Source organism: Macaca nemestrina, chromosome 10 (assembly GCF_043159975.1).
Source record: "Macaca nemestrina isolate mMacNem1 chromosome 10, mMacNem.hap1, whole genome shotgun sequence".
Taxonomy (NCBI): domain Eukaryota; kingdom Metazoa; phylum Chordata; class Mammalia; order Primates; family Cercopithecidae; genus Macaca; species Macaca nemestrina.
Genome location: NC_092134.1, coordinates 113,602,415 through 113,624,490, shown reverse-complemented (window position 1 = coordinate 113,624,490; position 22,076 = coordinate 113,602,415). Strand labels below are relative to the sequence as shown.

The 22,076-nt window shown below is 35.8% G+C and overlaps 1 protein-coding gene across 22 annotated transcripts in view; it reads left to right on the top strand.

Annotated features, from left to right (window-relative positions):
- The window catches only part of LOC105492180 (coiled-coil domain containing 91), a 372,391-nt gene that overhangs the window by 160,095 nt on the left and 190,220 nt on the right, over window positions 1-22,076 (top strand). For 20 of the 22 annotated variants that reach the window (XR_011609272.1, XM_024796159.2, XM_011759196.3 and 17 more), the window contains one exon: window positions 15,676-15,753. The exons of the other annotated variants lie outside the window; for them this stretch is intronic. Coding sequence is in view for 19 of the 20 variants with exons in the window: in XM_024796159.2 (XP_024651927.2) it covers window positions 15,676-15,753 (78 nt within the window). In the remaining variant the exon portion in view is untranslated. The remainder of the gene's footprint in view (window positions 1-15,675; window positions 15,754-22,076) is intronic. 22 annotated transcript variants of the gene reach the window in all.

The window sequence follows — 22,076 nt, the reverse complement described above, 5'->3', positions numbered from 1 at the left end:
CTATATTTGTCTATTGTCTAGAAACTCTAACCATCCCTTCAGTGTGTAGTATTTAGTTATGGGAAATTTATTGAATTAGTTTTTTACTTTTTTATATTTACCGGTTTATTAAGAAGAATATTTTAGAAGATACAAATAAAATAGCTAGATGGAGAGATACATAGGGCAAGGTATGGGGAAAGGGCATGGAGCTTCCATGTGCTCCCTGGGATTGCCACCCTCCAGGAACCTTCATGTGTCCAGTTATCTGGAAGCTCTCCAAATCCTGTCCTCTTGGTTATTTATAGTGGCTTTATGAGGTAGGCATGATGATTAAACTGTTGGCCATTGGTGATCAACTTGACCTTCAACTTCTATCCTTTCCCTTGAGGTTGGGCGACGGGACTGAATGTCCCAACCCTCTAATCCTGCCTTGGTCTTTCTGGTGACCAGCCCTATCCTGAACCTATCAGACAAAAGACACATAAAAGACAGCACTTTGGAGACCCCAAGGATTTTAGGAGTTATGAGCCAGGAACTGGCAGTGAAAATCAGTATATATGTATATATCATAGTACCAGAGGCTGTCCTCTGGTTTTTGACCATGGATTCCTCACATCAAAAGAATATACATAATCATTAATAATTTGTTCAGTCCATCATATTGTTTGAGGGTCTCCCAGGGTGAGGCCACTCAGGTTTGCAGATTTCCCATCAATCTTTTTAGATTCCAGAAGCAGAAGGGGTCCTGACAAGTGCACAGCTTTATTGACCCTTTCAGGGATCTGGGACAATTGAGCTAAGAGAAAGTATCATCTCTTGCTCTGAGACTCTTTAGAGTTGTTAATGTAATATTGAATTTCCTTCAGTTAATAACCCACTTATTCATTTCTTTACTCTTAGTCATCATTTCTTCTTCTGTCCATTAGTACTATCACCTTTGGAAGGGACATTAGAATTGCCACTATGTTGGTCTGGATTGCAGGGAGCAGGATAAGTTTACCAAGTACCTCTTCCTCAGTCCATTCCCATTCAGATTAGGTACAGTTACATAGGTACAGTACTAGTGAGCTATTTTTACCACCAGGCAATACACCTACATTCACTTTTAACCCCAATTTTGCTAGATGGGGGTGAAGATGCAGCCCACCCCCATTAGGCCCTTTAGAAATTGTGAAATGAGGTTTAAAAACATAGTGACAATTCCTTGCTTAGAAATCAACTGTGCTTTCAGCATTTGTAGTTGCAGCTCTGGTCCTAGGACCACTGCATCAGGTAGGGGAAAAAAGATATTTTTAAAAAGTGATTTGAGGAAGAAAGAAAAAATATAATTGTTATATCAGTGTATTTCTCCCTCGGCAAGAATTGCGTAGTATGCATCATCCCTTCTCACTCTTCCCCAGATCAGCCAGAAAAACAGAAATCTAGCGGGGACACTCCTTTAGTCCCGCTTATGTTGAGTGTGAGCACACAACTTGTGAAGGCATGTAAGCCAACCATTCATGCTTTTATTTCCCCATTTTAGACAACCAAGGTTTCAGCTGCCCATTCTATTTGTCTATCAGACTATTATATTACTCTAAGGAGGCTATCTCTGTGTCCATTGTTGGACATTATGGGCTGTACAGTGTGTTCCTTGGTGTGAAGAAATGATGGTCAACTATCCAAATTCATGTAATATCTTCTACTCTGGTGGAATACTGTCAGTTCCTGTCAAGACCCATGTGTAGCCCTCCAGGGCTGCCAGCATCAATCTCACTTGCCTGCTATGTTTAGGGCCACCAGGGAATTTGCTTCATAGCCATCAGCAGCCTCTGTCTCCCTTATTGACAAATAGAACAGTTCCTACTGGCATTATGTATCTAAGACTGTGCAAAAGGAACATGCCTAGATTCAGCCCATGTTGGCACTGCTGCAGTGCCCCCGTACCCACTCATGTCATAGACTCAGGTGGCCACCTCAAGGCAGCACCCAGGGATATCTATCTGCTTGTTGATTTCAGTCACCTTCCAAACATGGAACGGAGTTCTAATGAGCATTGACTTGTTCTGTTTTAATGCATCCCTCGAAATATTGATAGCACCATGTTCCACATGAACCTTGAATTATTTTTGATGTATTACTGTTTTGTTTTCTCTCTTCTTTCTGTAACAACTATTATTTGGTTGATAGATCTACAGAACTGCCTGTTTTATCGATTTTTCTTTCCTTTATTTTCTCTCTCCAATCTGTCTGATTTTCTTAACTATTTTTCTTTTCTTTTTACTTTTTAGTCAGGGTCTCACTCTGTCACCCAAGCTGGAGTACAGTGGTGTGATCTTGATTCACTGCAACCTCTGCCTCCCAGGCTCAAGCCATCCTCCCACTTCAGCCTCCTGAGTAGCTGGGACTACAGGTGTGTGCCACCATGTCTGACTAATTTTTCTACTTTTTGTAGAGACAGAGTTTTGCTGTATTTCCCAGACTGGTCTCGAACTACTGACCTCAAGCAGTCCACCCACCTTGACCTCCCAAAGTTCTGGGATTACAGGTGTTAGCCACCATGTCTGGCAATCTTATTTTTCAATTGATATTTTTATATGAATTATTATGTTTTGTATTTCCAAGAGCTTTATTTTTTGTTTTTCTTTGAGTCTTCTATTTTTATAGCATTTGGTTCTTGTTTTATGAGTGTCATATCTTCTCTTATTTCTTTGAGGATGTTAATATTATTTTTTATTCCTACACAGTGTTTCTTCTAACTGTGCTTTTTCCTTTTCTTTTATTGTCTGTTGATATTTGTCTTTCATTTAGAGGCTTTCTCTAAATGATTTGTTTTCCATAGGTATCTCTTATTTAGGAATAGGGCGCAGAAGGTTGTTTGGAAGCTCTATGCTGACAAATGGGGCATGATGTAGAGCAGGCTTGACGATAGGGTTATAGGACAAGGCTGTTTATTGTCAGCCCTCTCTCACTGTCAGTATCTTTGAGCAGGGCTAGTTTTATGAGTGTGCAACCTCTGCATTTGCACAGGGCCCTATGCTTATAAGACCCCCATGCTTGGTTTAATCTACTATTGACATCTTTAATTTCTTCGTTTTTGGGTAAGGTTTCCACATTTTATTTTATACTGAGTCTCAAAAATTATTTAGCTGGTCTTTCTTGCTTGGTTTGATAACATTCTCTAGAGAAGGTCCATTTAGTTTCTGTCTGGTCAGGATAATCCAGGCTAAACAGGAAAGATTTCAGGGCCTTTATATTTACTGTGGAAACTTTCACTCCTTTTCTTGTTTACTGTGGTACTCCTGCCCTCATCTGTGCCTAGTGTTCCCAGTTTAGAGACCTTCTGTATTCCCCGCTTCAGAGAATAGACCCTCATTCCTCTACTACAATTGTGTAGTGTCAAGCTCTGCAGAGTGGTGGAAGTGATCTGGGGAGGACTACATCTTAAGCAAACTTTCAGGCAATCATCCTGTTCTTAGCATTCCTTTTACCTACCCTTCCAGAGTACTTTGCTGCTGTGAAATCCTGAGTATTTTGGGTTTTCTGCAGTATTACTGAATTATTTTTCACTTTTCACAGTGCTTCTTTAAGATTCAGGTTTTTTTTTTCCATTTTGCTATTACAGTTAGCACACATGCATCTGCTTTTAGTCTTTTGTTTTCTCAACTTTGACTCTTTGCCTTTATACCTTTGTACTATTACAAGCAAAACAAAACAAAACAGAAAACCTACACTGTCTTTCAGATGTTTTAGTTGCATTTTAGGTGGCAGCAACAGTAGGTACCTATGAATAATCTGCCATTTCTTTTAAAGGTCTGGTATTATTGCTATTAATTATTATTATTAGGATCTGTGTTAAATCGTTGATATCCCGTTTAGGAGAGGTGATTTAGACAAATAATTATTTTTAGACGATTAGACAAGTAATTATTTTTAACACTTAGGTAAGAAGTAATTTGAAAAAGCCTATGTCATAATCAGGAGAAATATCTTATTGTATTAATGTACTGGTGTCCCAGGCATACACTGGACAAAGTAAAAGTTGAGGTACGTGAGGTGTTTGGTGTGTGAAGGAAGAAGCTCATTCAAAGGACAGTGGAAAAGTACAGTTATTTGATTTCTAGGGCTGCTATAACAAATTACCACAAACTTGGTGGATTGAAATACAAGAAATCTATTCTCTCACAGTTCTGGGGATTAGAAGTTTGAAATTAATGTGTCGGCAGGGCCACACTCCCTCTGAAGGTTCTATGGGAAAATCTTTCCTGGTCTCCTCCAGTTTCTCATGGCACGTGACATTTCCTGGCTTCTGGCAGTATGACTGAGTCCAATTTCTGCTTCTGTCTTCTCATGGCCCTCTTCCCTGTGTCTCAAATCTCCCTCTCTTTTCTCTTAAAAGGGAATCAGTCATTGAATTTAGGGCACATTCATAAATCTTTACCTCATGGTAAATCTTTACCTTAATTATAATGCAAAGACCCTATTTCCGAATAAGATTACATTCATAGGTACCAAGGATTAGGACTTGGGCAAAACTTTTTAGGGGCACAATTCAATCTGTTACTGTGTTCTTCCTGGCCCCACAAAATTCCTGTCCTTCACTGTGCAAAATATATTGACAGAGTCCTAATATTCCCAGAAATCTCAACTCAGTACAACATCAGCTTTACATTCAAAATCTCATTTAAATAACATTAACTCAAAAGTCTCAGTGTCATCATCTGAATAATCTAAACCAGATGAGGGCGAGACTGAATGTGATCAAAGTTCTTTTATTAGTAGACCTGTGGAACTAGAAAACAAGTCATCTGCTTTCAGAATACAGTGGTGGTACAGGCATCAGATTCCCATCTGAAAGAGAAAATTGGAAGAAATAAAGAAATCACCAGTTCCAAACAAATTTAAAACACAGGAAGGAAAATTCATTAGGTTTCAAGGCCTAAGACTAATCCTCTATGGCTTGATGCTTTGCCTTCTAAGCCCATGACTACAGGTTGGTGAGTTTCTGGACTTGTGGCTCTAGTGTGATTATTGTCTGGGCCTGTGATCCAGGTCAGTTGTCCTCTGTGCCCATGGCCCTGGCTTGGTTATGTTTTGTACTTGCAGTTCTGTTGCCATCTGTGCCTGTGGCTCTGCTGGCCTTTGACTCCGTACCCATAGCTCAAGCTGTGCCTCTGGGCCCTGGGCTTTGCAACCGTAGATCTAACCTCAGGTTATTCCTCTTTTTTTTTTTTTTTTTGAAGATTAGCACATATTTATAGCTTTCTGGTCTAATCAGCCTACTTCCTTCCTGTAGAATCTCAGCAGTCTGACAGTTGTTCTTCATTTCATTTATTTCTCCTGCATCCTAGGCTTCATCCTAGGCTTGCTATATTTTTCTTAGTATACCATTTTCAAAAACCTTGTGAATCCTCTGAGTTAATGGGATTCATGCTGTTGGACAAATGAGTTCCCCACAGATCTTTTCTGGATAACCCTATACAAGTATGCCTTGGAGATACTGCAGAGTTTGGTTCCAGACCACTGCAGTAAAGCAAATGTTGCAGTAAGTGAGTCAGATGAATTTTTTGGTTTCTTAGAGTATATAAAAGTTATGTTTGTACTATACTGTAGATTATTGTGTGTAATACCATCCATGTCTAAAAAATGTACCTAAATTAAAATGCTTATTGCTAAAACATGCTTACAATCATCTGAGCTTTCAGTGAGTCATAATCCTTTTGCTAGTGAAGGATGTTGCCTCAGTGTTGAGAGCTGCTGTTAATAAGGGTGGTGATTGCTGAAGGTTGGTATGGCTGTTGCAGTTTCTTAAAATGAAACTGTAATGAAGTTTGCTGCATCTATTGACTCTTGCTTTCATGAAAGAGTCCTCTCTAACGTGCAGTGTTGTGTGACAGCATTTTACCCAAAATAAAACCTCTTTCAAAATTGGAGTCAGTTCTCTCAGTTCCTGCCACTGCTTTAGCACTTAAGTTTATGTAATAATATTCCAGATCCCTGGCAGCCATTTCAACAATGTTCACAGCATCTTCACCAGAAGTGGATTCCATCTCAAGAAACCACTCTCTTTGTTTGTTCCTAAGAAGCAGCTCCTTATCTGTTCAGGTGTTATGTGATTGCAGCAATTCAGTCACATCTTCAGGCTTTACTTACAACTCTAGTTTTCTTGCTATTTCTACCACATCTGTGGTGGAAAGGAATTTATTTATCATTTATTTATATTTTTTTAGCAGTAGTTCTCAACAATGGTCTTAAAATATTTGGTAAACCGTGCTGTAAGTAGATGTGCTCTCATCCAGGCTTTGTTCTTGCATTGATAGAACACAGGCAGAGCAACATAATGCTTAAGGGCCCTGGATTTTGTGGATGGTAAGTGAGCATTGGCTTCCACTTAAAGTCACCAACTGCATTAGCCCCTAACAAGAGTGTCAGCCTGTCCTTTCAAACTTTGAAGCCAGTCATTGACTTCTTCCCTCTGGCTGTGAAAGTCCTGCGTGTCATCTTCCAAGAGAAGAATATTTTATCTACATTGCAGATCTGTTGTTTAGTGTTGCCACCTTCATCCATTATATCAGCTAGAACTTCTTGATAATTTGCTGCAGTTCTACATCAGCACTTGCTGCTTCACGTCACATTTTTATCTTATGGAGATGGCTTTTTTCCTTCAACATCATGAACCAATCTCTGATAACCTCAGGTTTGTCTTCTGCAGCTTCCTAACCTTTCTCAGATTTCACAGAATTGAAAAGAGTTATGGCCTTGTTCTGAATTAGGCTTTGGCTTACAGGGGAATGTTGCTGCTGGTTCAGTCTTCTCCCTAGACCACTAAAACTTTCTCCATATCAGCAATAAGGCTGTATCACTTTCTTATCATCTCTGTGTTCACTGGAGTAGCACTTCCAATTTCCTCCAAAACTTGTCCTTTGCGTTCATTCCCAACTTGGCTATTGACCTGAGAGGCCTTGATTTTGGCTGCTCTAGCTTTTCATATGCCTTCCTCACTAAGGTTAATCATTTCTAGCTTTTGATTTAAAGTGAGAGCCATACGTCTCTCTCTGTCACTTGAACACTTAGCTGTTATTATAGGGTTATTAATTGGCCTGATTTCAATATTATTGTGTCTCAGGGAATAGAGAGGCTCTAGGAGATGGGGGTAGATGGGGAAATGGTTGGTTGTTCAGTCAAAACACAGACAACATTTATTAAGTTTGCCATCTGATATGGGCATAGTTTGTGGCACCTGAAAACAATAGTAACATCAAAGATAACTGATCACAGATCACTGTAATGGGTGAACTGATAATGAAAAATTTTGAAATATTACAATTACAAATATTTGACACAGAGAACACAGAGTGAGCACACAACTTTTGGAAAAATCGTGCTGATTTATGAGGGGAACAACACACACTGGGGCCAGTTGGAAGGTGGAGAGTGGGAGGAAGGAGAGGATCAGGAAAAACAACTAATGGGTACTAGGCTTAATACCTGTATGATGAAATCATCTGTAAAATAAACCCCCATGACCCAAGTTTTCTGTGTAACAAACCTTCACGTGTAGTCCTGAACTTAAAAGCATTCAATTTGTAAAAAATGCAGTATCTGTGAAGCACGGTATAATGAAGTACAGTAAAATGAATTACATGCACTTAGTGGCTAAAAACAGCAGAAATTTATGTTATGGAGGTCAGAGTTTTAAAAATCAACATCTTGGCAGGTCGTACTGCCTCCAAATGATCTAGGGGGAATACTTTGTTACCTCTTCCAGCTTCTATTAGTGCCTGATATTCTTCAGCATATGGCAGAATAACTCCATCCTCTACTTCTTCCTTCACATGCCTTTCTACTCTACATCTCTGTCTCAAATCTCCCTATCCTTTCTCTTATAAAAATACCAATTATTGGACTTTTGGCCCATCCTAAGTCCAGGATGATCTCATCTTATGATTCTTAACTAATTGTATCTACAGATAAACTATTTCCAAATAAGGTTATATGCACAGCTACCAGGTTTTAGGACTTGGACAAACCTTTTAGGGAGGTCATAATTCAACCCACTACAAGTACCACTTTTAACATATTTAAATATGTGAAGGCAAATATAATAATACTGTGAACAGAAAAACTCACTGTAGATAAATGACAAGAACATTAAAAAGTGATTTTTAGTATTCAGCCGTTTTCCTTTTGTTCATCAAATTTTAAAATGTATTGAGAAGCTGTGTTACTAGAATGTTCCTTTCTGCTTCTGGGGTTAAAATATAATCAAACTTTGGAGACCAGACTTAAAATGGGAAAAGTCACACAATATTTTAAGAATTCTAGAGTGTTTTAGATTCTTATTGACTGGGATGTTTGTAGATTTATTGTGTATATATAGGTTATAGACCCTTTCTTTAACATTTAGTGACTAGAAATTGTTTCTTGCTATAACCACAAAGTAGGGAGGATTTGTTGTAATTGTCCCATGCAAGTAGGCACAGCTGGTCTTAGGACTGCAAACTTTGTCTGCTCTTCCCTTCTCCCCCCGCCACTCCTTTTTTCCTCCTCTTTTCTCTCTCTTTCTCCTTCCCTCCCTGTCCTTCCTTTCCTTGATATTTTCCTCTTTTCCTACATAGTTTTCTTCCTTCTTTCTCCCTTCTTTTTTTTTTCTCCTGTGCTTGGCCTGAGTTAGTTTTGAGCATCTGCCTTTCAAGGCTCCATGCCTTTGAAGATCTTAACAAAGCTAAAAATAAATAATAATCTGAATCTGATGCCAATAAACTGAATCTGATGCAGAATGGAGTTTCTTTTTTCTTGGAGCACTTAATAAGGCGACACTGAAGTAGCAGTGGGAACAGAGCCAATCCAGTCAACAAATTAACCAGGATCTCAGCTGGGGTTTCGCAAAAGACTACTTTTCTCAGGCTGTGCAGGATTTGGCCTTCATTCTTTAACAGAATGTGATTGGTAGAGGACATGTTGTGCTAATGGAGAATTCACAATGGCAACAATCATGGCACTGTTGTAAACATATCATCTTCTGTTATGAATTTCATTTGAGTAGTTGTTTTCATCTTCAGGATGATGAATTTAGTGTGACCTGTTTATTCATTCCACTTTTGCTCACCACCAATTTCTTTCCTTAGTGTTTTGCCTTAGACATGGATGTGAAAATATCATGTCTGGGGTTTGTAAATTAACATATAGGAAAATTGATTACTTCTGTGCATGTATGAGTAGATCGTGAGGTCCTTTGCATACCTTCTTCATTGTATCTGTTAGGAGAATTCCAGGAGAAGTTTGCTTTTTTACTCTTGTTTTTGATTGAGAGGATTCAGCAAAGCTGATGGCTTTGGATTCTGCATGCCATGAAATTCATGCCATGTGTTAAGGCAGCCATTATTGGGATAGGAACAGTGATTAAAATTAGTCTTTTGAGATTTTCGTTATCTTACTCTAGAGGGACAATCTTATTAAGGGCATCCATTTTAGTATTGGAGATAGAGTGCTATGGCAAAATTCTTTATTTCCATTTGTAATATTTATACTTTTAGACTGATTCTTATCATGTTTTATATTTGTCTAAATTATGGAATTAGTTTTTGAGACTGGGTTTGATTTTGAAGGGTCTGTCATGTGCTATTATTTGTTACTACATGTATAGAGAGACTGAGAAATAAGACAGAATGGAGAAGTGGAGACTAAACATTTATTCTACGGGAAAGACTTCTGTTTCATAATGCGGTGTCATGCTCATGAAACCTACTTCCGTTGCAAGGATTATGGCTCATTTAGGAAAAACAACCAGGCTTATTGCAGCTGTCAAGTGGTGTGGTTGATGAGAAATGAAGAGGTGTTGTTTTGTTGTTTTTCTTCTGTACTGATGGTATGCACATACGGTATAATCTTATCTTTTTTGCACTACTCTGGCATTTATAATTAAGCCATTTAGGTGTGTTGGATTTTTCAGATTTTGGGAGGGGTAATTTTGTACCATTTCTCATTCAGACTGTTTTCATGTATGGGTTGTATGTTATCCCACCATCTTTATTTTGATTTCTTGCCCCATAGATATCCTTTTGGAATATCTGGAGGTGTTTGTGTCTGCCTTCTCCAATATAGTTGATTAGTTGTTGTGAAAGGGATGTAATCTTGTGGCTTCCACAAAAGTGGTGGTGAAGCCTATATTGGAAAACCTTTCCAAATCAGATATTGTTTGCTAATAATGTTCTGGTAGGCTAATTGTAGACTGGCTCTTGACCAAATAATTTGGAAGGGGAGAGGCAGCTGCTTTCTGATAGATGGAATATAATGTGGTTAGTTGATCTTTGGAATTTCTTTATCTTTTTAAGATCACTGTAATAATTCATTCCAAACACATCAATTAAATGCTGACTTTTAACCATCCGTGTAGCAGAGGATCCTGTTGCTATGCATGAATTAATTTCTTAGAAGTATTAGTAGAAGTTCTATTTGGCTTGGTAATTACCAACAAAAATAGGATATGAGCTTTTTAAAAGAAAGTCTTGATTCAGATGTTCATATCGTGTGTCGCTGTCAATATACCAGTGATGGTCACCAAAAATATTTTTTGTTAATATTTCACTATTTTGGAAAGCACCTTTATTTGTTGATTGTATGGTTCCTTGTTTACATGTGTATCTTTTAAAAAATTTCTTGAATACTCATCATGTCCAGGCATATTAAGAGTATGAGACTTAGGTATATTTAATCATTTTAGTTAAGAAGCAGTTGGAATAGGAGCAGTTATGGGTAGAGGAGGATTGGTTGGAATGTGCTTACATTTACCTTTGAAAAGCACGTTTGGATCAGTTTTGTCAGATGAAAACTTCTGGTTAGCAGTAATAAATTGATGAATGAATATTTCAAATTTTACATACCATGACTAGTTATATGTCTTTGCTTCACCACAATGTATGAAATATGATATGTGATTCTGTGTTTTATTGATTTATATGCAGAAAACATACCTGTTGATGAGGGAATGAGAATACATTCAAATAGCTTGATTTTGATAGGATATTTTCAAATAAGCAGCATTAGGGTGGCTATCAGGAGATCAGTTTAGGCTTTGCTATGCCGTTATTGAACAATACCTGGCGCACAATCATTTTAGTGACTTTAAACAAAGTTTTTGACTTATCTGGGCTTCAGTATCTTCATTTACAAAATGAACATATTGGAATAGTTTACTTTGGAAGTCTCTTTTTGCTTAAAATTTCCGTAGTTTTATTTAAGGTGAGGAAATTTGCCTTTGTCATCTCTTTCTAGTCATGTTTTGGGGTTTGACATTGAAAGAAAGTTATCATTGTGGTTAAATTTGGCTTGACTCCTTTAAAGATGGGCTGTAAATATTTGGCTGTATATTCTTGAAATGAATTTTAGTATGACTACTTGGTTATTTCTCTGGACAGACTGTTGTGTCACATTGTGGTTGTATGATTGCCATTAGTAACTTTGAAGTAAGCAAAGGAAGGTTGATTGATTTGTTTGTAACATACTGTATTATAGGATAGTATTAAGAAAGTTGGAAGTGTATCTTAGAAATAATTTATTCCATCTCCCTCATTTAACAGATAGAGAAACGTACCCAAAAAATGTTTTTTTAATTTATATGCTTAGCTTGTATCAGAAAAAGAACATTGGTTTTATTCTCATTCAATCATTCAGCAAACATCTATTTGAAACTGTCAGGGAGCCTCCTTTTGAAGACCAGGTTGTGAATAGTGTTATTAACATTTTTATTTTGATGTAAAATAGTTCTGTCTCTCTTTGATGAAGAAGGAAACACCTTTTGCTCTTCCCAAATATATTTGGCCTTCAAATCTTGACCATTCTATTTCTTGTTTATTCAGTGCTTATTGACTGAGCTGATATTCTATATAATGCACCATTTAAGGTACATATATTCAGTGTCAAGTAAAATTTCACCCTCTCAAATTGAACTTACTATCAAACTGTGAAATCTTTGTGATGTCCTTTTTTCTTCACTTTAATAAGCGCCATAGTGTTGTGGAGTACTAGCACTACCTCTTCCAATATAGTTGGGGCATATAGGAATGAACAAATGTAAAACATAGTGATAGGTGCTATGAGAAAAATAAAGCGTGATTAGTGGATATTGATCAGTGGTGTACTCTTTTATATATGTGGTCAGGAAAAGTCTCTTTCGTAAGATAATTTTTGAGCATGATGTAGAGGAAGTGAACATTCAATATCTGGGGTAAATAGCATTTGAAGCACAGCAGCAAATAGCAAGTATAGCAAGTGTAATAGTCTTACACTTTTAATAGCACACCAATACTTCTTTTTTTTCTTTTTAAGATGGAGTCTTGCTCTGTTGCCCAGGCTGGAGTGCAGTGGCGCAATCTTGGCTTACCATAACCTCTGCCTCCTGGGTTCAAGTGATTCTCCTTCCTCAGCCTTCCGAGTAGCTAGGACTACAGGCTCCCACCACCATGCCCGGCTAATTTTTGTATTTTTAGTAGAGATGGGGTCTCACTATGTTGGCCAGGCTGGTCTTGAACCCCTGACCTCATGATCTGCCCGCCTCGGCCTCCCAAAGTGCTGAGATTATAGGTGTGAGCCACTGTGCCCAGCCGTACACCAATACTTTTTAATGACTAATGTCATTATTCAGAGCCATAGATATTGAATGATTATACTATAATTGAAATGATGTACATTTATTTTCAATTTGTAATTAATTAGGCCAAAGAACATATTCTTCTTTAGCTTCACTTATGGTATCTCGGTTAATTTGCTTTGCTTTAGGCTAATTAACTCTTAATTTTTAAAGATCTTTAAACTTTTTTGGTAGTCTCTTCAATTTTTAAATTAGTAATAGTTATTGTCAAGAGAGAAAGAAAATAATATTTAATCAGATAAGTTTAAAAAATGCTGGTTTTACTAAAGGTAAACAGATTACTTACGAGTTTGTCAGAGGTTTTTAATATGTGAATATATGTTGTTAATTTCCACAATTTGTTTGACCATGGTAGCCTATTTTATGTTAGCTTTTCTGTTTTATAAAGCACTCTCTGGATAACACTAGTGTATCTGACTGCATATATCCCCAGGGTAGAATGTATGCATCCCAAGAACTGCCTAGGATGATCCACTAGGTTATAAACATAAAATGGCAGAATATTTATTTCTATTTAATTTTAAAAATCTTGAGCAATGAAAATAAAAGCTGTGCTAATATTTAGTAAATGGGTTGGCGCTTTTGCCTTACCTAGTTCCTTACATGAAACAGTAATATACTATTTGTGAATTATAACTTGACATGAATGGGAGTTCCGAAGTGATGAGTTTTAGTGATGTCCTCATTTGTTTGCTTGTTTATAGTGTAGTGTAGTACAAGAATTTTCTTAAACAGGTAAATGTATTTAGTTATTATTACCTAGTTTTAACTAAAATAGCTCCCACAACAATGGGAAACTATCTTAAAATAGATTGTTGCCATGAAACATGTATTTATAATCATACTAATAAAAATCTGTGTTTATGACAATTGCTGTTGATTCTTTATGATTAGGTAGTTGAGCAAATTGTGATTTAGCTGTAATATGACAAGATAAAGGGCTTACCAGAAAAAAGAATTAGATGTTGATAATGAAATGTGACCTGTTTAATCAGTAAGGTATAATAAATAAGGGGAATTGATGAAAAAGGAAGTGGTAGCAGTAAATGGACAAGAACTATCAGCATTCTCTTTTTTCCTAAATATAGTTGCAGCTTAATTTTCTCTCAGAGCTCTTTCAAGTGAGAGTGAGTTGTTCTTTGCAGTCATTCACGGAGGGTCACAGGCTGGCAGAGGCAGTGCCAGTTGCATCACGTGTCTTCTGCTGTCATCTTAGGCAGTGACACCCTGCAAGCCAATGTCAGAAGGGGAGTGTGTGAAAGATTGTATAGGAGGTTTATGTGGTTCCTCACTCCAACCAACCTGGCATTAGTATAATAAATCCCACTTGATTGAGATGTATTCTTTATGTCAGTAGGTTTAATTTGCTGTTATTTTCTTTAGGATTTCAGTCTTTGTATTTATAAAAGAGATTTAACTCATAATTTTCTTTTCTTCTAAACAACTTTGCAGATTTTAGTATAAAGGGCATATTTTCCAAATAAAATATGGTAGGGAGTATTCCTTCTTTTCACATTCTCTGGAAGAGTTTGTGGAAGATATCTGTTAATTTTTTCTTAAATGTTTCTTAAGATTCACCTATGAAGCTTTGCGTGTATAGAGATTCCATGTGTCTGGAGAATTTTTTGTGTATGTGATTGTTTTTTTAGTTAATACAGGCACAGTTTCTTTAACACATATAGTACTATTCAAATTTTGTAATTCTTGTTTTAGTTTTGGTAAATTGTGTTTTTTGTTTTGTAGTTTTAAAATTTTATGTAAAATTTTATATTTATTGATGTATTTTGTAATATCTTCTCATTTTTTGAAATATTTATAGATTATATAATGTCCTGCATTTGTGCCTGATGTTGGAAGTTTTGTGGATTTTTTCACTTCATTATTTATTATCTTACTACTTATTTCACTTTTTTCTTGTCTTTTTTCTCTTTTTGCTTTCTTGGACTTACTCTGTCCTATTTTAAAAGATTCTTAAAAATATTTTCCATCATACTATTCTTTTTGCTGTAGTCTTTATTTATTTTATTTATTTTTTTTCCCACTATCTTTTAATTTCCTAATTCTGTTTCCGACTCTCTTTCATCTGATTATGTCATCTATTGAGTTATTAATAGTACATATTTCTCAGGTCTAGAATTTCTATTTTATGAATTCCAGTTCTCTGGGGAAAGTCTCTGTCCTCTCTGTTTTCTCCATTTCCCTTCTGTTTTTCGGATGTATTAAGAACTCTTACATACATTTTAAAGACTCTGTAATAACTAGCATCAAAACCACCTATGGCCCCATCTCTGGACCTATTTCTTTTGTCTTACCTGTTTTCTGTGTGTGTGGGTGTAGGTGTGGGTGTGTGTTCCATTTTAGTTTTGTCGTTCTTATTTCTGATAATTTTGTTTCGGAAGCTGGGCATCATATTTGAAAAACTGGAAAGACTGTAGGATGTTAACAATGTCCAAAGAGACTTCATCCTCTCCTGTCCTAGGTAGGTAGAATTGGGGGCTAATCATCTTAATTCCAGTGGTTCTCAAACTTTGGGATGTATTAAAAATACAGAGGCCAAGGCTTGTTGCGGTGACGCAGGGTCTCCCATCTCTCGATCCAGGTCAAGAATTGCCAGATACCCCAAGGGAAAGCACCTTTGCCTTGTGTTATCTCGCCTGTCAACATGGTTTTCCTTTTTCTGTTATTTCCCTTTAATTTCTCATTGCCTCAGTGTTCCCCAATGCTTTTAAGCAAAGCTTGTGTGTGTGTGTGTATATATATGTATATGTGTGTATATATATATCAATAAAATATTATATATTACATCTATAATATATAAATATATAATACATAATATAGATATCTATATTATATAATATAAATATATATTATATATAAAAATATATATTTTATATATATAAAGATGTATTTTATATATATACACTTTTTTTTTCTGTTTCCAGCTGTAGCATTGATGTGCTACAAACCACTGAATCATGCATGGAAGCAGCAAAAGTCTATGGTTTTATTATTTTGAAAACAAAACAGACGAAAAACTCATGGTTTTAGTTTCCTTTTTCTTTCAGGAAAAACATAAACAAGAATTGGAAGACATGAGGAAAGCTGGTCATGAAGCCCTCAGCATTATTGTGGATGAATATAAGGTAGAAGTTTGAGAGTGTTGTTTACTTTTTTAAACCTTGGATAACTTTAGTAAAAAATGTACACATGTAGGTATGTGCAAACATATGCAAATTATATGTGTAGTCTTATTTTGCTACAGAATTTCTTTCCATTCAGCAATAAATATCCATTGAAAGCATACTTGGTGGATTACAAAGGTTAAATTAGACACTGTTCTAGATTTGAGAAAGTTTGAGAATATTTGAGAATATAATATCAGCAGGTGAGGAAATTTAAGTACAAAATAATATAGAATTAATTGCTAGATTATCTTTTTTGTCTCTGCTGTGGTTCCTCTGACAGCAAAAATATTAAGGCATGAAATATATCAGAAAAAATATTATTATACCTTTTTGCTTTTCTTAAATCGATTTAGGTACACTTTAGCAATAACAAATTATAATGTCAATATCACAGATATACAGTAAAACATTAATATTTAAAATTATTTTAAAAATTATTCAATTCTGTGCTTGCATAAGCTGAATTATTTAAAGCATATTGAGCATTTAATGTCAAATTTTTATTTCCCTTTAAGCTTCATGTCAGATCATTTTTCTTTTACAAGTAATGAAGGAATGAATACATTTTTATTGAAATAAAATACACTTATCCCCAGAAGTAACCAGTATTGGCAGTTCCATTGTACATTCTTCTAAGAGATTCTCCATCTACTTGTATATACTTATATGCTCATAACATGCTATATAGTTTTCAATTGATTTAAAAAATGTTATCTTACTAAATTTACTCTTTCTTGCTGTATTTACTCACTGACTTGGAGACATTTTCATGTCAGTATATATAAGCTTTTCCTATTTTTGTTACTCTTCTATAGTTTTCACGGTATTAAATATACCATAATTTGTTTAACCATACATGTTTAGATAGGCATTTTGTTTTTCATTGTTCATTATAATAATAAATATAAAAAATTTTCCCTATTACAGTTAGAATATAGAAATTTTTGTGTTGTTGATTAAACTTCCTCACTAGACTTGTTAGAAGTTAATGTCATTTTAGTTGATAATTTAGTATCAAAAGCTTCCTTAAGAAATCATTTGGGCCGGGCGCGGTGGCTCAAGCCTGTAATCCCAGCACTTTGGGAGGCCGAGGCGGGTGGGTCACGAGGTCAGGATATCGAGACCATCCTGGCTAAAACGGTGAAACCCCGTCTCTACTAAAAATACAAAAAATTAGCCGGGCATGGTGGCAGGCGCCTATAGTCCCAGCTACTCAGGAGCCTGAGGCAGGAGAATGGTGTGAACCCGGGAGGCGGAGCTTGCAGTGAGCCGAGATTGTGCCACTACACTCTAGCCTGTGCGACAGAGCAAGACTCCATCTCAAAAAAAAAAAAAAAAAAAAAGAGAGAAATTATTTGAATAAAAGTAGGAAAATAAATAGATCCAGAATTAAGTGAAAAGTGTCTTTTTTTTTTTTTTTCCCCCACACATAGGGTATTAAAATAGTCTACTAGATATGTCTTAGGACATGAAAGGCCATTTTTGTGACCATACTTAATATAGTAGTAGTTGATGCTTGTTGTTAAAAAGGTCATTAAAAAGTGTCTCATTTTGGTGGAGCATGGTGGTTCACACCTGTAATTTCAACACTTTGGGAGGCCAAGGTGGGCAGATCACCTGAGGTCAGGGGGTCCAGACCAGCCTGGCCAACATGGTGAAACCCCGTTTCTATTAAAAATATAAAAATTAGCTGGGCATGGTGGTGCACACCTGTAATCCCAGCTACTCAGGAGGCTGAGGCAGAAGAATTGCTTGGATCCTGGAGGCGGAGTTTGCAGTGAGCCGAGATTGTGCCACTGCACTCCTGCCTGGGTGACAGAGTGAGACTCTGTCTCAAAAAAAAAAAAAAAAAAAAAGTCTGATTTTTATAGCAATGATAATTGGCCCTTTTATAATGTTTTTAATATTTATTAGTATAAACTGGTTTTACAGTTATTGAGTTGAGGAAAAGTCCTATATTATTATAGTATTGATTTTGACAACTTATTTTATCCCTAACGCTGAGGGTGGGAAGAATTAAAATACAATTGGCCTAATATATTTGCAGATTCCATAACCATGGATGAGAAATATTTGGGGAAGAAAAGCAATAAAAATAATAGTACAACAGTAAAAAGTGACACAAATTACTTGCTATGTAAAAAAATAGAAGCATATGGTAAAATAATTATCACATGAACTTCTTATGCTTGAATCTAGAATCGGTAAAAAATATCATTCCACTTCTTGTTCTTAATGTGCCACAAATCATCAACATGTTATGATTTTTTTCTATATGAATTATTTTCCCTTTTTCCATACTATTATGAAAGCCGATTCTCAGCATATTTTAGAACACCTTGGTTGTGAAATTTTACATGACAGCCAATATATCTGATAATATTTCTCCTCAGAGTACTATAATATTATTGTATGAGATCGATGGGGAATTCAACAAGTCATATGATTAATCAATATGCAGTGAATTTTCACTGATTGAAAAGTATTTATATCCTTTGACTATATCCTTTGACTGAGCTATGAAATAAAAAATTAAATATAACTTTGTAGGCAATTTGATTGAATTCCTAATCCATTTAACAAGTCATCTAAACATCTGAATATTTTACATTTCTCTTTAACTAATTGCTAAGTAATGACACTGTACAAATATGTAAAATGGGTAGCTCTTAACCAAGTTTCTTCAAAATGGCATTTGTAAATACTAGAATAGTTGTCACTTATGATTTTATCCTCCTTAGTTGCCAGTATTGAAATTTATACCAATAATTATGTTTGCAGCAAAGAAAATATTGTGGCATTAGAACCAAAACAGTGGTTTAAAACATCAGATACCAACCTGTTTAGAAAAACAGCTAAGCACACTCACAATAACAAGACAATTTTTCATTAATATTTTGAAAGCCATATTTTACTGTAGTGTATGAAAATTTGATAGATGATTCATTAATTATTAGGTATTTCAAAAGGAAACCAAAATATCTCTAGTTACTATTGTTAATAAAAGTTGTATGAACATTCTCTTTGCATTTATTCATTTCTTAATTCAGCAAAGATTATTGATTATCTTCTTTATGCCAGGGATTATTGTAAATACAGCAGTGAGCAAAATATTCAAATCCTTGTTTCAGTGGGATATAATTCCACGTCTACATTCCATGACTACATATGATATTTAGGAAGGAAGGAGCTTAAAGTCATAGCATTCCTTGACATTTCAGTTTTCAGGGCTTCACACTTTTACCTCTCCCTCCCCTGTAAATGTTTACTCAAATATGCAACTGGAATAGAAAAATTTGCTACTGTCTCACCGCCAGTCCTGGCTCCTGGGGATCTTACATCCTTCTAGTTATCATGGACTAGATATAATCAATCACTTTTTTCCTGTCCAAGTTGAGCTGAAATATTGTTGAGGAGTTTGAAAAAATATTCCTTAGAGAAGAAAGTGGAAAATACCAAGTAAAGTAAAACCAAAATGGCAAAAGCCTAAAATGTAATGCATAGTAAGATAACTTATCTTTGTATAAACTTCTGCTTCCAGAAATATGAAGACATAACTTTCGATATTTTTCCTATTTACTACAGATTAAAAAAAAACCTGGATGTTTTATATAAAAATATAGTCCCTGAAATAAGTCCCTGAAAGTAAGACAGAAACAGGCAGACTAGCTAGGAACTATGAGACCCAAGTAACTACATGGTAGTGGGTTCCCTGGATTTTCTTTTTACCCTTTTTGTCCCACCAAAGTACTGGAGAAGTGAGTAACCCAGAAATACCAATGGGCACATAAAAACAAACCTCAAGAAAAACCTACTCTCTCTAACCAAAATCCTCCACCTAGTAAGACAGAAAAGTATTAGATAATAGCCATTTTACTTCCACCAAACACCATAGGAAAAAATGGCAGTGAAAGCTTGTTAGAGCAAGAACTTAGATTTTCACTCTTATCAGGTTATAAATGAGGAATTGTATCTCCTCCCTGGGGTTGTGTTAAAGAAGGTGGAGCAGGGAACTAGGACTTTAATTCATCCTGGGCAGTAAACCCCCTTCCTGCAAGTGTCAGGATAGGCCATCTAGGAAACTAGACTTCTACCCTAAGCTGGTATTGATGAGGTATTCCTCCCTTACTGTGTTGGGAAGATATCAAGGGATATCTAATGGGAATCAAGCCTGTCATTACTGCTTGGTAGTAATGAGGCCACTCCTCAGTGGTTTCAGTGGATGGTTTGTGGGGAACAAGAATATGGCACCCTTACTCCTCATAGCCGGGTTGGTATCAGTGGAGGCCTAGTGGGAAGCTGGACTCCCAACCATGTCCAGAAATAACAAGGAGATCCTTGTTCCCTGTATGCTGAGTGCTAGTAGAGGCTGAGTTGGATACCTAGACTTCTACCCTACCTGGAGATTTTCCTTTTTTTCTGCTGGAGTGGTGTCCTGTCAGAAGAAATCTCCTGAAACATGATTTCAGATGTCTAGATTTCAATTAAAAATTACTTATATGAAGAACCAAGAATATTTTGTCTTGAATGAAAACCAAAAAGGAAAACAGATGCTGAATTGAGCGGCTTCCAGTTTTAGAATTATCTGACAAGAATTTTAAGTATCTGACAAGAATTTTAAATCATTAATTACAAAAATGTTTTAACAAGTGATTATGAACATTCTTGAAACAAATGTGAAAACAGAAAATATCAGCAAGTGTCAGCAAAGTAATAGATTCTATAAAGAAGAACCAACTGGCAATTCTAGAAGTAAAAATATAGTAACCAAAATTAAAAACTCAGAGATGGGCTCAATAGTGGAATGGAGAAATAAGGAAAGAATCAGTAAATTTGAAAAAAATAGAAATTACCCAATTTGAACAGTGTAGAGAAAACAGACTGAAAACAAATGAATAGGGCTTTAGGAATTTGTGGGATTATGATGAAAGACCTAAAATTTATATCATCTAAGTCCTGGAAGGAGTGAAGAAAGAGGGCAAAACTTAAAAACATTCAAAGAAAGATTTGCTCAGAATTTTCCAAATTTGGCAAAAGATAATACTGCATATTTCAGAAACCAAATGAACTGCAAATATGATAAAGACAAAAACAAAATGCATGTCAGCACCCACTGTAATGATTAATTTATACATCAGCTTGACTGGGTAATGGTTTCTAGATATTTGAGCAAATTTTATTTGAATGTTTTTGTGATTTTTTTAAATCAGATAAGATTAACATTTAAATCTGTGAACTTTGAATATAGTAAATTTCCCTCCATAATGTAGGTGGGCATCATCCAATCATTTGAAGGCCTTAACAGAATAAAAACTGACCTTCCCTGAATAGGAAAGGATTCTGCCAATAGACTGCCTTTGGATGCAAGCTGCAATGTTAGTTCTTCTCTGGGTCTCCAGCCTGGTCAGCCTTATTTGCAGATTTTGAACTTGATAGCCTGCATTATCACATGAGCCAATCCCTTAGAGTAAGTTTTTCTGTGTATTTGTACATATATAGATTTGTTCCTCCAGAGACCTTAATACACACATAGCTAAACTTTCCTCAACCAAAAATTGAAAATCTTGAAAGCAGCCAGAGAAAAATGACATTTTACCTACAGAATAACAAAAATGTGATAGGTATTTCATTAGAAACTATGGAGGTCAGAGGAAATGGAACAAGTGCTGAAAAAAAGAACTTTTAACCAAAAATTTTGTATCCAACCCATATTTCTCCTTTAATTCTTTTGTCATTGAATAACTTATTTTTGGTGACTTTAATTCTTTTAAAATTACTGAGGCTTACTTTATGGCCTAGCCTCTGATCTATCCTGTGCACTTGAGATGAATGTATATCCTGCTATTGTTAGATGGAGTGTACTCTACATATCTGTAGGGATAGATGGTTTATAGTGTTGCTTAGGTTTTCTTTATGCTGTTGATAATCTGCCTAATTTTTCTAGCCTTTATTTAATGTAGGGTGGTGAATCTCTAAATATTATTGTTGAATTGTTTGTGACACTTTTAATTCTGTCAGTTTTTACTTCATGTAGTTTTTGGATATTTTGTTAGTTACATATATGTTTTTAGTTGTTACATCTTAATGTTAGTTTGTTTTCATACTGCTATAAAGAACTACTAGTGACTAATTTATAAAGAAAAGAGGTTTAATTGCCTCACAGTTCTGCCTGGCTTGCAATCATTGTAGAAGATGAGGGAGAAGCAAGCACCTTCCCATCAGATCTTATGAGGACTCACTCACTACCATGAGAACAGCATGCTGGAAATCTGCCCCCGTGA